Source organism: Hyaena hyaena, unplaced genomic scaffold, assembly GCF_003009895.1.
Source record: "Hyaena hyaena isolate Hyena2069 unplaced genomic scaffold, ASM300989v1 scaffold_150, whole genome shotgun sequence".
Taxonomy (NCBI): domain Eukaryota; kingdom Metazoa; phylum Chordata; class Mammalia; order Carnivora; family Hyaenidae; genus Hyaena; species Hyaena hyaena.
The window spans coordinates 1,149,425-1,165,943 of record NW_024080782.1 but is presented as its reverse complement, the minus strand read 5'-3'; the positions used below and the strand labels follow the sequence as shown (position 1 = coordinate 1,165,943).

The window sequence follows — 16,519 nt, the reverse complement described above, 5'->3', positions numbered from 1 at the left end:
CAGAAGCTGATGGGGCCTCACACGGGTCAGCTTGAGCCCTGCCAAGGCTGTTTTGTTGCACCAAAATGTTTCCTCCCCTTTACCTTCTTTCTTTTAAATCCTTCCTATTTTCTGGTCCCAAAACAATCAAAGGAGAATGAACACTCATCTCAATAGTGTAGGAATACATGCAACTTTCCAGACTTGAAATCTTTAAAAGGTAATAAGATGTCACAGCTGAAGAGCCCATTTTTCTATTAAGTCAGTGTTTGAATATTTTCATTATAAAGGACTAAAGGGTGTGCATATGGGTATGTCTGCATGATCTGCCTCCTTCCCTCTTCCCTCTAAGCCTGCCTTTGCTTCTTGGCCTTTCCTTCCCCAGGCCCTGTTTGGCCTCTCTGGCTCCAAAATATGCTACCAGGATGCCCGTTCTGGGCCCACTAGCGCCAATGGAGATGTTTCTTTTCAATGCTGGTCTTCCTTTTAACCATAGGTGGCTTAGAACCTGTGCTTTATGCTGAGGTTGGGTGCTGAGTGTGAATAACACAAGATGCACTTGTCCTACACACAGCAGAAGCGTTAGAAGTGCTTGAACTTTACCTGGACAGTGCGACCCAAGACCTACTGACCACATTGATTCACTGTTAATGAAGGCAGGAGAGAGACTGTTACTTTGCTGGACAGGTGAGGACTTTGAAGGGCAGGTGAGGACTTCAGAATAGTTGGATAGTAAAAAATCAGCAAGGAGATATTTCAGAAGTTAATGGGCAAAAGATCATGGTCTTGTGTTTGGAATTAGGAAGAGTTAGAGAAGCTTGCCTAGTAGTGACCGACTGGCAATTTGGCCAAAGGAGGAGGCTTTCTGTTCACTAGCTAGGAGAGCCAGCAGACCTCCAAATTAAACTATCTGCATTTTTAACATCATATAGTAGGTGCCTGTTCTTTTTTAAAAATTCTCCTGCCTCTTTCCTTCTCTTACTATATGCATTTGCCCTCTGGTTGTTTTTAAAACTTCTCCAGCTTAACATAGTTCATGCCCTGTCAGAGATCCTCGTTTACTATTCAGACATTTTATTGAGCTCCTATTATGGGCTATGCACTGTGCTGAAAGCAGATACAGAAGACAGATAACACTGCTGCCTTTGGGGAGTTTTGTTCTCCAGGCCAGGAAATCAGCTCTGACATAACCCATCCAAGAACGAGCATTTGGAAGCCACTACTTTTCTGTTATATCAGAATTTACTCTTATCAGCAAAAATAAGCAATTTCTCTTTGAGATCTGTGTAGAGAAAGCAGGAAAGGCTTCACATTCCCTACCACCAAGCCAAGGGTAAAGCAATACTTCACTTCAAATGTTTGTTTCAGGCATAGGAAATTGTGTCCGGATTTTGTGTTCCCTTTGTGACCTTGGCCTTGGCTTATCAGTCTTGAATGTGATGGGTTTTCCTGCCCTCTCCTGGAGCCAGGGACTAACCACCCCTGAACCTTCACCTGCAAAGCCCCATTGAAGAGCCACTTCTCGCCTTAGACTCTCCTTGACCATCTGCACTGCAAGAGAACTCCCTTGCTGAGTGACAGGCTTAGCTTTTGCCTTTTAAGTGCTTTTAGTCTGTGCTGGCATATGTTCTTGAGTTTATGTCTAAGCGTTCCACTAGATTATAAACCTCTTGAAGGCAGCCTCCCACTAGACCCTGTTCTTTGCACCCTGTTGATGCTTAAACGGTATTTGTGTCTAGATTGAATAGAGGTCATATACTTGTGTTCTTAGAGTGTTTGCCAGATGGATGTTTCAGGGTTACTTCTTGGAGTCCACTGTTGGAGTCAATGTAAAGTCCTCCCTTGTCCCTTTTCCTTGCAGGAGGTCAGAGCATAACATGCTGAGGGACATTCAGAGAGGATTTATCGAGAGTTTCCATGCTCAGAGAGTGAAGTTCACTGATTAAAAAGCTGCATGTGAATGGATTTTTTCAAATCACATATTTAATATAAAGGGAGCTTTGAAGCAAATGGATAGACATCCTGACATTAAAGAGTATACATTTTCAAGTGAACGAGAATGGTGTGGTCTCTTATTGCCAAATGAGAAGCATGTTCCAGTCCACCCAAAGATAGTGTTACACTTTGAAATTTGGTGACTGAAAGACAGTGTCGTCGCTGGGTGATGAGTCTTTGGATAAAATGTGATATGAATTGGATAAGGAACATTGACTTGCTGTTTCTAATGACTATTGCTTTGCTCCTAGGAGTCAAACCCTGGTCAAATATCATGGAAATCCTGGAGGAAAAAGATGGGGTCGACACAGAGCTGCTGGTTTATGCGATGACTTTAGTGAACAAGGTTGGTTGATGATTGTTAAGGGTCGAACGTCCCCTTAAAAGATAAATTGAAGTCTTAACCCCTGTGAATACCTATGAATGTGACTTTATTTGGAAATAGGGTCTTTGCAGATGTAATCAAGGTAAGATGAGGTCATTAAGGTGGACTCTAATCCCATATGATTGGTTTCCTTAGAAGAAGAGGAAAAGCGACACACATGTGTATGACACCTGGACATGTATGTGAGGAAGACAGCCACGTGAAAACAGTCAGACTGGAGAATACATCTATTAGCAAGGAATGCCAAGGATGATGCAAGGAAAGATCATCCTCTAGAGCTCTGCTGACACTTACATGTCAGACTTCCAGTCTCTCAAACTGTGAGAGAATACATTTCTATTTTAAGCTCCTAGTTTGTGGTATGTTGGTAGAGCAGCCCCGGGGAACTAATATGATGTGAAAATCTAGCATTTGCCCCCTGAGCAAAGACCCCTATCACGGAGACAGGAGCCATGGCTACGGTGCTCCTCTTTGCAGGAGAAAACCCTTTCTGCCCCCATAGGGTGTGTCTGTAAGCATGCTGGTGCACATGTGTGTGAAGGCCTGGGAGCGTCTGCGTGCTCTCTCTGCTTTGGTCTTTGTAACGAAACCAGAAAGAGGACAGTGGGAATTCTATGACCACTTTTCCTCTCAGGATGTCCCCTTAAAAACATTTTTCCTCAAGAATATAAATTAGCCAGTTTTTCCCTAAGAAAACAGTTTATGGTCTGGGAGAAATGAAGACACTCTTGTTCCCCTACTGATTGAATTCTGACTGCTGGGGGTGGGTCTCATTCTCTTTTCATGAAGGTGACGGCACCCTTATGCTCTCCTCCCTCCCAACGTGTCCTTCCTGGTCACCTCCCTGGTCACCTCCCGGCAGCACAGTAGCAGTCTTCAGCATCCATCCCTAGAGATGGTGCTGACCCCACACTGCCCTGGGAGAGCCCACCCTCAGGACTCCAGTTCCTTCCTCCTTGTAACTGCAGTTGGTGTGTGTGTGTTGGACATGGGGTATCTCCTGCAGATTGCTCTACCCTGGACCCCAGGAATCCCACCCACCCACCATCCCATGAGCCTGCCTTCTCTCCCCAAGCTGGTGGATGCAGGCCTATAGCACCAGCGGTGGGGATGGATGGTTCTTCAGAGAAGAGACTCAGAATCTCTTTCATGAAATATAACTGGAGAAACATTTCCCCTGGTGAACTGGGGACATATTAGTCGAAAGCATTAGGAGAAGTAATTTCTACTAGATATTAAAATGTCGTGTACTCTAAAGATTAAAACAATGTGGTCCTGGCTCTTTCCTTGGCTGCCAGATGAAGCAGACCTCACTCCACAGAGCAACTTACCCTAGGGTTGAAATCAATGGGGATGGGTTAGCCTCATTCATAACTGGGAAGGAGGTGTGCTAAATGGAAATAAATACTTTGACCAATACCGAAATGAACTCCAGACCGATTAAAGAGTTGAATGTAACACATTAAACAGTAGAAAAAGAAGTAGAGGTGATGATTAGTTTGTTTCTGGTAGATGAAGATTATTTTAATAATCAAACCTGTCAAAAAGATTCCAAAGGGAAGGGCTTTTAAGTATGCCACTGCATTAAGTTATAAAAAGTCTTACTTGTAAAATGAAAACCACAAATAAAAGCTAAGGGGAAGCAGTACATTGGGAAATGGTTTGCAAAAAAATAGGGCAGAAGATTATACTATCACCAATATATCAAGAACCTAGTTGAAAACTGAAGGACATTAAATCTATTAAGATGAAAAGAGATACATAGTAAAACAGACATTACCCCCTGGGTCACATTGGCAGGGATTGCTTTTTAATGAAATGCCGTTTTGTTGACAAGGACCCAGGAAATTCTAGTTAAGGTTCTGGTGGGGAATGGGCATCTTTTTCTGTAGGATAATGCTAAGAACTCTGTTTATGTTTTCAAATGTATTTGTGGGTTTACTTTACCATGCAATTTCTGGGGTTTTGTTGTTTGTTTGTTTGTTTGTAAGATCAGGGTCATCTATTTCCTGTCCTTTTCAGTCAGTAACATTGTTTTAGAAAATGTGGACCTCAGTAAAAATGGAATGTTCACTCTTGCCTGGTGTTTCCATTGTAATGCTACCCATCCTATTGGCGGAGGCCACGCTTGGGTGGTTTGAAGGTCCTAAAAGCGGGGGCGGGTGTGGCCATTCTGCTGACGGCACTGGCGAGGACCCAGCCCCTGTCACATTCTCCTTGGCATCAGATGGCATTTAATGTCCAGGAATTCCTCGCTTACTCTTTCTCTTCTGGCAGGTCTGTCTCCTCTTTTGTTAGTTCTGGCTCAGGGGATGTGGAGGAACGTCCTATGGACAGTTGCTCCGAATGGCATCCTTTCCTCAAAAGAGGTCAATAAACCACTGGCACCCACATTGGGTTTGTTTTCTTTTGCTGAATTTTAGTCACGTTTATTGCCCCAGTGAGTAAAGTCTTCTGAGATCCCAAACAAACAAACAAAATAAATTGAAATGTTACTATGGGTCTGGAAAAAATTCAGGCTCTGAAATCTGGGAAATTACTATATTGCTTTTCTAAGTTTTCTTTCAACCAAATAAAAGATGGACTAACAACGTGGAATTCAAAACATGAACATTTTTGTGACAAAACAGGGGAACTAAATTTTAGCTGCTCATGGTTCTGAGACTGACACTTGCTCTCTTTCTTAATCAGAGACCTTAGTGGGGGATTTCCAAGATCCAGGCTGATTGCCCCTCACCCTAATCTTGTTCAGACCCCTGGCTCCATGTTGTCAGATGTGAAGGAGCATCAGAAAGTAACCCCTTCTTGGGGTGCCTGCGTGGCTCAGTCTGTTGAGTGTCTGACTTCAGCTCAGGTCATGATCTCACAGTTCGTGGGTTCGAGCCCCGCGTCGGGCTCTGTGCTGACAGCCAGCTCAGATCTTGGAGGCTGTTTCAGATTCTGTGTCTCCCTCTCTCTTTGACTCTCCCCCGCTCATGCTGTCTCTATCTCTCAAAAATAAATAAAACATTAAAAAAAAAAAAAAGTAACCCCTTCTCATCCTGCCAGCTGAAGCTCTGTAATGCCCTCTCTCGATCCCGCTAAAACCCCCTCAGTAGGAATCCCCCACTTTGAGGGGCTCAGCTATTGGCCACCTTGTGGAATAGGAAGAGGTGGATGAGGGGGAATGAGGGACAAGAGGTGTTATTGTGGGGCTGGCTTGAAGCTTTCAGGGAAGGGCTGGATTCATGCTGAGTATTTGCCTTTATCTTTACATTTCATTTATTGTTAATTACCATGCCATAAACTTACTGAAAATTTAGCTCTGTAAGTTTTAACACTTGTATGGTGATGGATAACCTTCACAGTTAGGATGTAGAACATTTCCATCTTCCCCCAAATCTCCCTCCTGTTATCCTTTATAGTGATATCCTGATTCCCTCTTCTGACCCCTGACAATCATTCCCTGTCCCTATAGTTTTGTCATTTCCAAAATGTCAAATGGAATCATAGAGGATAGAACCCTTTGAGGCTGGCTTCTCTCAGATTTACCTGTGATCAAAAGTGTATTAATGGGGGCGCCTGGGTGGCTTAGTCGGTTAAGCGTCCGACTTTTGCTTAGGTCATCATCTCGCAGTGCGTGGGTTCGAGCCCCGCGTCTGGCTCTGTGCTGACTGCCAGCTCAGAGCCTGGAGCCTGTTTCAGAGTCTGTATCTCCCTCTCTCTCTGACCCTCCACTGCTTATGCTGTCTCTCTCTCTCTCCTAGAAATTAAAAAAAAAAAAAGTGTATTAATGGTTGGCCCTTCCTGCTGCTGCATAGTATTCTATGATATAGACACACCGCAACTTATTCTCCCGTTGAAGGAGATTTGGGTTTTTGTAGCTTTTGGATTTCACAAATAATGTTGTTTTGAAAATTTCTGTGCACGGGACGCCTGGGTGGTTCAGTTGGTTAAGCGTCCGACTTCAGCTCAGGTCATGCCCCATGTCAGGCTTGGTGCTGACAGGTCAGAGCCTGGAGCCTACTTCAGATTCTGTGTCTCCCTCTCTCTCTGCCTTCCCCCCTCAAGTTCTGTTTCTCTCTCTCTCTCGAAAATAAACATTAAAAACAAAAAAGAAAATGTGTGCAGGCATTTGCCACACTGGTTTTATCCTATAAGAAACATTTGGGGGCGCCTGGGTGGCTAAGTTGGTTAAGTGTCCGACTTCGGCTCAGGTCATGATCTCATGGTTTGTGGGTTCGAGCCCTGCATCGGGCTCTGTGCTGACAGCTCAGAGCCTGGAGCCTGCTTCAGATTCTGTGTCTCCCTCTCTTTCTGCCCCTCCCTTGCTTGTGCTCTGTATCTCTCTCTTTCTCAAAAATAAATAAACATTAAACATTGTTTAAAAAAAAAAAAAAGATTTGATGCAGTCAGTGGAGAACCCAGGAGAGAACAATAAAATGCCCTTTAGGACAGAACTTTCTCCTTGTGAGAGATGCCTATGAAGACTGATGCGTCACAAGCCCTGGCAAGACAAAATCTGAGAGAAAACAGGAAAGGGAGTCATGAGTGTAATCAGAAAGTAAAGGCATCCAGAGACATTTGTCTCACAGACTTCTCTGACAGAGCTGCTACGTTTGCCAGAAGGAGGTAAACTCAGAGGTGAGGTGTCAGGGTAGAACTGGGAGAGGACAGGGGCTGTGGAGTGGGGGGTGCATGGCACAGTTTGCAGAGATCTTAGAGAATCAGCTGAAAATAGGTGAATGTCCTCTTCCTCTGCAAGTAGAGAAAAGAAGCCATGTTTGTGGCAAAAGGCCACCTATGCCCTGAAGCCACACGTGGAAGGGGCTGGTACGTGGGCTTGGCTCCAGCCCAAATTTTCACAGTAGAAATGACAAATGACCTCTCAATACCCTCACTTCCGGACCTATTTTGGGCAAGTCTCCCTGAGTCTGTTCAGTTCTATGGACCTAATTGTTTAATTATTTAGCAGTTCCCCCTCCCCACCCCCAACATGGTTGGGCTTGCTAAGGCCACGGGAATTAGGTCCAGGAATTTAACCCTCTGGGTTAAATTCTGTAAGAACTTCAGTTGACTCTCAGGGGAAAAAGGGAAGGGAACTGAGAGGTGAGGAAGACTCTGTCTGCCTCGTCGTGGCCCGCCCACTGTTGAGTCGGAAGTTGTCAATCGGACACTAAATGTCAGCTCACCGGGTTCCTCAAATTGCAATTCTGGGGTTTGCAGTCAGGGACCTCCGATCACCAGCCCTGCCCTGGCCTTGGGCCCCATTTCCATTTCCTCATCTTTTAACAAGTTCAAGGGTTTTCACTAAAACCAAAAGATGGAATGTTCTGATGATAGGATTCTTTGAATGCTGAATAGTTTTTTTTAGTTCACATCAGGGGCCAGGAGCCGGGGACAGCTCAGGGGACTGTGGTTACCTGCTGAGGCAGAGTCACCACCTCCCCTGGCACCTGCAGGCGCTGGCGTGTGCTTTCACACTTGGCCGGCCGCCTGGGAGCACCTGTTTGTTACGGAGTCTTACTGGTTCCCAGCCGCCTGTTGTGGGTCCTTGCTGAGGCCCCTGATTGATTAAGCTTTCCCATCCCAGTTATTGTTCATTCACTTCTGATCTCACCAGCACCGAGCTGTGTCCTCTTGGCTCAGCATAGAAAGGAACACATCATTATTAGTGTTCTGAATAGAGACATTCTTTCCAATATTAACAGCCCCCAAACAGAAGTGTTGGAGAAGTCGGTGCTGTGATACGTCCTTAAGACCGTGTCGGTCTTTTCTGTTCCAAGAGTTCAGAATAATTTTGAAATCTATCCGTGGGGTTCTTGGAAATGAAAGAGGGAGTAAAGACTGGTTGAATTTGAAATTCCAGGCCAGAATATTTTGTGTAGAAGTCTGGCGGTGTGAGGAGAGACTAGGCTTTTGCCCCAGGTTGGCAAGAACGTCTTGTTCCCTCAGGCAAGTCCCTTTCCTCCCCAGCCCTCATCTCCCTATTCTTAAGATAAGGACTTGCAGTAAATCACCTCGAGGGTCCCTCCAGTTCAGAGCAGAAGCCTGGTCTGAGAGATCATCCTTCTTTTAAGAGACACAGAATTCAAAGAGAAGTCAGCATCCCCCCACCCCACCCCCGTCGTGTGTTATCTTTTTGTCTCTTCGTTGCTGTTTTGAAATTTCTCATGTTTTCCTAAAATTCATAGACCAAGGGGAAGGCCTACCAAACCGAAAGAAAAAGGAATCATTAAATTGCTGTAACTCCAGCTGTTGGTAGATTGATCGTCACAGGAGTTTCTAATCACTGAGCATGTTAGGTAACAAATTACCACAAATTTAGCAGCTTGAAACAACACAGACTTATCAGCTCACAGTTTCCATGGGACACGCTTCAGGCACCGCCTCGCTGGGTCCTCTGCGCAGAATCTCACAAAGCTGTAGTCAAGGTGTCGACCAGGACTGGAGTCTGGTCTGAGGCTCGGGATCCTCTTCCAAGCTTTTGTGGTTGTTGGCAAAGCTCATTTCCTTGCAGCTGGAGAACTCATGGTGGTTTGCTGCCTTCTTCGGGGCCGCAGGATAATCTCTCTCTCCTAGTCTCTGAGTTCCAGAAATGTCTAAACCTGCTTTTAAAAAGCCCACCTGATTAGATCGGGCCCACCCATCCAGGTTAATTTTCCCTTGAACTCAAAGTCAGCTGAGACCTGAATGATATCTGTAAAATCCCTTCACTTTTGCAATATAATGTAATTTAATCCTGGAAGTGCCCTGCTGAGGCTCACGGGAAGGGGATATTACAGTATCTGTATACCAGGGAGTGGGCTCTTGGAGTGCATTCTGCCTACCACACTAAGAGAGGATTTTTTCTCAAATGGTTTTGTCATCTGTCTTGTTTTGTAATCCTGGCCACTGGCCACCCTGCAAAAAAAGCCTTGAGAGTCTTGAGTCAGTCCCCTAAGACATGTCCGTGTCCTGTTCTTTCTTCATCCAGACACTGTCCGGATTGCCAGACCAAGACAGCTTCTACGACGTGGTGGACTGCCTGGAGGAGCTGGGCATTGCGGCTGTGTCCCAGCGGCACTTGAACAAAAAAGGGACGGACCTGGACCTGGTGGAGCAATTGAACATTTATGAGGTAAGAGCACACTCCTCTCGTATGGCATCGTATAGCTGGGACTCACGTCAGAGGCTAAGGGAAACATATTCTAGACCCCTGGTTCTGAGTGTGGCGTAGCAACATACACAACACCTGGGAGCTTCACAAAATACAGGTTCTGGGGCCCCACCCCAGGCCTCTGGAATCACAGAGTCCAAAATAGGCCCAGCAGTCCTTGTTGCACCAGCCCCCGGGTGCCTCTGGGGTTCGCTCAGATGTGAGAACTCCTGAGGGAGGAGACATGTGGTCCCTTGCTTACAGTTAAAGATACGACACAGCTGTTCCCTTTCTTTCCCTTTCCTTCTGCAGTCTCTCCTGGCCCATTATGGGGTTTTATTTGCTATTTAATGCCACTGTAAGGACATAAAAATTAAATTCTTTAAGTATTAGCGTAGAGTTTACTGTTCTTCTTTATATTGTGCAGTGAGTGCCAGTTTAAAATGTAAATAGAAGAGCATTTAACTCCTATGCAGAATCATATAGTTTCCATTTTGTAGCGCCTTCCTATATGGCTGCTGGAACAGTGGAAGCACTAAGATGAACTCAGCTATTTTTACTTCACTTCTTGGTATATGTTCATTTTATGAACATTCTACCTTCACTTTACTGGTATGTACGGAGGGCTGAAAGGAAAAGGAACCATGGGCCACCATATCTTTCCATTTTTTTTTTTTCTATGTCATCTCAGCATACGTGGTTGGCTAGTATAGCCGAATAACCCGGGTAAGACAGGATCTTATAGGACCCTTGGGTTGCCATCTCTGTGCATTCAAAGCCAGCTCTGGCTTGCACAGAAGGCCTCCAGGGCTCTCAGTTCCTCTGCGTAGTTACAAGGAAACACACTTCCCTCGTACTAGGTTCGAGTCTCCCTGAATTCTCACGTACTGTGCACCTACCATCACTCTAGGCTCATGGGTGCAAGGAATGCAGACACACGTATTGCATCCATTTCTCCTATTCATGCACATGCTCCATTGTCCCACTGGACATCACTTATAAAACAAGTTTAAAGATGGAATTAGTAAGAATCTCAAGTTGGTAAAAGAGCATGAAACCAAGCACAGAGCCCTGCAGAGTATAAGCGCGGAGTCTTGTGCAAGAACACCATTCACACTTCAACAAAGGTGGCCTTGCTTTGGGTTATACATCATGGCTTTATGGCTTGTTGACCTGAGTTCAGATTGTTCGCTGTGGGTTAGTTTTAGGTCACATGCGCCTTTATTAAAGTTACTTATCTGCTGTGACTATTGTCTGGACTCTGATCAAAGGTTAGAACACACTTTGTGAGTAGCAAATCGCATTCCTTGGTGTTGATCCTCACTGTCCCAGTTTCCTTCCATGGCCAGAAGGGGGCAGAATCCAGAGATCTAATTCTGCTTTGGTGTGAGACTGAACAGGAAAGCTTAGCTATTTAAGGAACTGCCACACTGTTTTTCCACAGAGGCTGCACCATTTTACTTTGTTTCTGGCAGTGTAATGAGGGTTCCAATTTCTCTTCATCCTCCTCAATGCTTATTATTGTCCTTTTCAAAAGATTACAGCCATCTCAGTGGCCAGTGCAGTGGTACACATTTTGGTCATGATTTACATTTCCCCAAGGATTAATGACATTGAGCATCTTTCCATGTGCCTACTGGCCATTTTCATATTTTCTGTGGAGAAATGTCTATTTCACATCTTTTTCCCATTTTTAAAGTTTGTTTGCTTTTTGTTTTTGTTTTATAGAGAGAAAGAGACCTCATGAGAGCAGGGGAGGGGCAGCGGGAGAGAGAGGGAATCTTACGCAGACTCCCTGCCCAGCTTGAAGCCCAACCTGGGACTCGATCTCATGACCCTGAGGTCATGAGCTGAGCCAAAATCAAGAGTCAGACATTTAACCAACTGAGCCACCCTTCTGCCCCCATCCTTTGGCCGTTTTTAAATTGAGTTGTTTTTATACTCATGGGTAGTAGGAATTCTTGATATATTCTGGATACTAGATCATTTTTGAATATAAATGTTCATATATTTTCCCCATTATATATATGGGTCACACCCCATATAATATCTTCCCACTTCTGACCTAACGGTCAAGCTACCTCCCCATCTCCCTCTTCTTCATGCCAACCTTTTTGGAAATTGTTCTGTATTCACTCTCTTCCTTTTGTCAAATTGCATTTGCTTAAAACTTATAGCATTAAATTTGTATCATTCATGAACATAGTATATACCTGTTATTCAAAGAACAATAAAACAAGCACCCCTTGTGATGGTTAATTTTCTGTGTCAAGTTGACTAGGATACAAGGTGTTCAGATATTTGGTTCTGTATTATTCCGGTATTCTGTGAGGGAGTTTCTGGATGAGATTAATATTCAAGTTGGTAGACGAAGTAAAGAAGATTGCCCTTCGCCAGTGTGGGCAGGCCTCATCCTATCTGCTGAACAAATTCTCTCTGCCTCCTGGTCATGAGCTGAGACATAGGTGGCCACTACCTTTGAACTCCATCTGAAACTAACATCATTGGTTCTCAGGCCTTCAAACTGCAGATCTTGGGTCTTCTCAGCCTCCACAATCATGCAAGCCAATTGTTTATAGGAAGTCTCCATGCATATCCTATTTATTCTGTTTCTCTGGAGAATCCTGATTGATACACTCATGTGTTTAAGAACGAGAACATTATCAGTAACTTGGAAGTATCCTTTGTAGCCCTTCCTGGTGTCATCCCACTAACCCCTGGCACTACTGTTTTGTTTTCTTGATACTTTTTCCTGAAAAGCACTTACCCTGTAATAAATAACTGAGGTAACACAAAGGATCAGGTTATTAAACCAGAGCTGACAGATATCTAGCTGTACTAATCCAGCTATGCAAATAATTTAAGGAATACAGACTATAGAGGTGTAGAGGAAGCAGGGGTGAGGGGTCTGGGTCATCCCTGGACGCCCAGGTCTTTTCCTGATGGATCAGACATGTGCTCTCTGACCCAGAAAATAGGCAAGGTCTCCAAGTGAGGATCACAGGTCCCCCCCTGCCCAGCGAGTAATATTCGGTCTACTATGTAGCCTAGAGAATCATGGTTCATGAGCCTATACATTCTGCATTTATTTACTATAGGTAATCCTTAATCAAGTGATCCCCAGCCAGTCCCATCCTGGCAAGAGCAATTCCAGAAACAAGAGCTCTCATTTTATCCTATATCATTAGGCTGTTTATTAGGTATCCTGGTTATTAGCATACTTACAAAAGATTAGAAGCATCCCTTGCCTTCTCGCTTTCCCCAGACTCATTGCTCTATAGAAGGAGCACAGAGGTCCCAGTCCAGCTGATGTAACTCCTTCCTCCCAGTCTGTATCCCTAAACAGCATACTGTTTAATTATGTCTCTTCTCAAACTTTTTATAAAGGGAAATAATCATTTGTATCCTTCCACAATATTTTCATTTGCTTATTGTTTTTGAAACCTACCTATGCTGTTATGTGGATTTCTCATTTGTTCATTTCCTCTACTGGTGATTGTAGGACAGTTGACTCACGTGCTGTTCTTTTAACGGGTGTTTTTTGGTTTGAAGTTTGGTTGCCACGATAAACGACGTGACCCTGAGTCTTCCTGTACTTTTCCATAAAAGGATATGTGATCCTTTTTATGTTTAGGTATTACTTTTATTCTTGATTTATAAAAATATTTAGAAGTTTGTTGTCTTTCTCTCAGCCCTTGTTTCTGGTCTTTGATGATTCGATAGAATTCCCTCGGGAAATTCGGGAAATTCTATCAAACTTGTGGCCTGTATAAGGAAGAGGAGTGTGTGCATGTGCACACATGCATGGGAGAGAAAAATCTTTGGTAACTACTTTTTTCTCTGGTGATTGGTCTACTTAAACTCCTTGTTTTACTGGGAGTGATTTTGTTATATTTTATGAGGAAATTATTCATTTCTTCTAGAATTTTAAATGGATTAGCAAAGAGATATATAAATAATCTCTTATAAGTGATTTTAACTTCCTCTGTTCCAGTAGATATTTTTCCCTTTGTTATTTCATAATTTTTGTTTGTAATTCTAGATTAACTAGTAGTTTGCCTATTTTGTTGCATTTTTCAAATATTAATTTTGACCTATGTATGATTTGCACTGCTTTTCTTTTTTTTTTTAATTAAAAAATATTTTAATGTTTATTTTTGAGAGACAGACACAGAGTGTGAGAAGGGGAGGGCCCGAGAGAGGGAGACACAGAATCTGAAGCAGGCTCCAGACTCTGAGCTGTCAACACAGCACCGAAGCAGGGCTCAAGCTCATGAACCACGAGATCATGACCTGAGCTGAAGTCATATCCTCAATCGACTGAGCCACCCAGATGCCCCATGCACTGCTTTTCTGTTTATAACTCAATATTTGTTTTTAAGATTGAGGTATAGTTGGCATACAATATCCTATTAGTTTCAGGTGCACATCATAGTGATTCGATAGTTTTGTATGTTAGGAAATGACCACGGTGAGTCTAGTTATCATCTGTACCATACAAAGTTATTACAGTATTATTGACCATATTCCCTAGGCTTTACATTACATCCCCATGACTTGCTTGTGTTTTAACTGGAAGTTTGTGCCTCTTAATCCCTTTCTATTTCTACTGCCTTTGGAACTGCTCCCTAATGTGGTAACCTACAGCTGGTTTCTTGTATCTATGAGTCTGTTTCTGGTTGTTTTGGTTTGTTTTGTTTATCGTATTCCACATATAAGTGAAATAGTACGGTATTTATCTTTCTCTGTCTCATTTCACTTAGCATTATACCCTTTTTGTCCATCCATGTTGTTGCAAATGACAAGATTGTATTCTGTTTTATGGCTGAGTAATATTCCATTGTGTATGTGTACCACATCTTCTTTATCCCTTCTTCTATCATTGGACACTCAGGTTGCTTCCGGATCTTGGCTATAAAGAAAACTGACAGTAAACATAAAGGTGCCTATATCTCTTTGAATCGGTGTTTTCAGTTTCTTTGGAGAAATACCCGGAGTGGAATTACCAATCATATGGTAGTTCTTTTTAAAATTTTTGAGGAATCTCTGTACTATTTTCCAGACTGACTGTGCCAATTTACGTTCCCTCCAACAGTGCACAAAGTTTCCTTTTTTCCCACATCCTCACTAACACATGTTATTTCTTGCCTTCTTGATAACAGCCAATGCGGATCAGTGTAAGTGATATCTCACTGTGGTTTTGATTTGTGTTTCCCTGATGATTTGTGATGTTGATGATTTTTCATGTGTCTGTTGGCCATCTGGATGTTTTCTTTGGAAGAATGTCTGTTTAAGTCCTCTGCTCACTTTTTAATTGGATTGTTTGGGAAGTTGTGGTGGTTCTTTATGTATTTTGGATATTAACTAGTAGTTTTGGATGTTAACCCCTTATTGGATGGATGATTTGCAAGGATCTTCTCCCATTCAGTAGGTTGCCTTTTTTGTTTTGTTGATGGTTTCCTTTGCTCTACAAAACCTTTTTAGTTTGATATAGTCCCACTCATTTATTTTTGCTTTTGTTAACGTTGCCTCAGGAGACTGGTCCAAAAAACTATTGCTAGGGTTGTTGTCAAAGAGGCTATTGCCTATTTTCTTCCAGGAATTTTGTGGTTTCAGGTCTTATATTCAAGTCTTTGCTTCATTTTGAGTTTATTTCTGTATATGGTCTAAGAGAGTGGCACAGTGTCATTCTTTTGCATATAGATGTCTAGTTTTCACATCATTACTTATTGAGGAGACTGTCTTTTGTCCATTGTATATTCTTACCTGCTTTGTCAGAAATTTATTGACTGCATAAGCATGAGTTTATGTCTGTTCTATTGATCTATGTGTCTATTTTTGTGCCTGTACCATGCTGTTTTTATTACTGTAGCTTTGTCATATAGTTTGAAATCAGGGAGCATAATATCTCCAGCTTTGTTTTTCTGTCTCAAGATTGCTTTTACTGTTTGGGGTCTTCTTTGGTTCTATGCAATTTTAGTCTTCTTTGCTCCAGTTCTGGGAAATAGCCATTGGTGTTCTGATGGAGATTGCATTGAATCTGTAGCTTGCTTTGAGTAGTGTGGACATTTTAACAGTGTTCTTCCAATCCATCAGCATGGTATATCTTTCCATTTATTTGTGTCGTCTTTAATTTCTTTGATCAATGTTTTATAGTTCTTGGAACATAGGTCTTCCACCTCATTGGTTAAATTTAATCCTAGGTCCTTGTTTAATGTAATTATAAATGGCATTATTTTCTAGTTTTTCTTTTTGGTAGCTCATCATTACTATATAGAAATACACCAGTTTCCATATGCTAATTTTATATCCTGCAACTTTACTGAATTCACCTATTCTGATCTGTGTGTGTGTGTGTGTGTGTGTGTGTGTGTCTATGTGTGTGTGTGTATAGCGTTTTTGGCCTTTATATAGTATCACGTCATCTGTGAATGAGTTCTTCCTTTCCAATTTGGATGCCTTTTATTTATTTGACTTGCCTAATTGTTATTACTAGGACTTCCAATACCATATTGATTAAAGGTGATGAGAGTGGGCATCTTATCTGTTCCTGATCTTAGAGGAAAAGCTTTCAGCTTCTCTCTATTGAACATAACAGGGTTTTCATATATGGCCTTTATTATTTTGAGGCATTTCTTTCTGTTTTTCTTTCTGAAGTATTTCCTTCTATAGCCACTTTTTTTTTGAGAGTTTTCATCACAAATGTATGTTGAATTTTGTCAGATGTTTTGCTCTACCTATTGAGATGATCATATGATTTTTAGCCTTTGTTAATATGGGATATCCTGTTGGTTGGTTTGTGGATGTTGAACCATCCTTAAGTCCTGGAATAAATCCCACCTGATGATGGTGTATGATCCTTTTAATGTATTACTGAATTTGGTTTACTAATATTTTATTGAGAATTTTTACAACAATGTTCATTGTGGATATTAGCCTGTAGAGAGAGAGTGTGTGTGTGTGTGTGTGTGTGTGTGTGTGTGTGTGTGTGTGTGGTGTCTGTATCTGGTTTTGGTAATAGGATAATGCTGGCCTTGTAAAAT

The 16,519-nt window shown here is 42.6% G+C and overlaps 1 protein-coding gene across 3 annotated transcripts in view; it reads left to right on the top strand.

The window, feature by feature from the left end:
• Window positions 1-16,519, top strand: part of FHOD3 (formin homology 2 domain containing 3) — a 467,989-nt gene that overhangs the window by 296,638 nt on the left and 154,832 nt on the right. For all 3 annotated transcript variants that reach the window (XM_039238974.1, XM_039238973.1, XM_039238972.1), the window contains exons 8-9: window positions 2,226-2,320; window positions 9,315-9,458. In XM_039238974.1, the coding sequence (XP_039094905.1) occupies window positions 2,226-2,320; window positions 9,315-9,458 (239 nt within the window). The remainder of the gene's footprint in view (window positions 1-2,225; window positions 2,321-9,314; window positions 9,459-16,519) is intronic.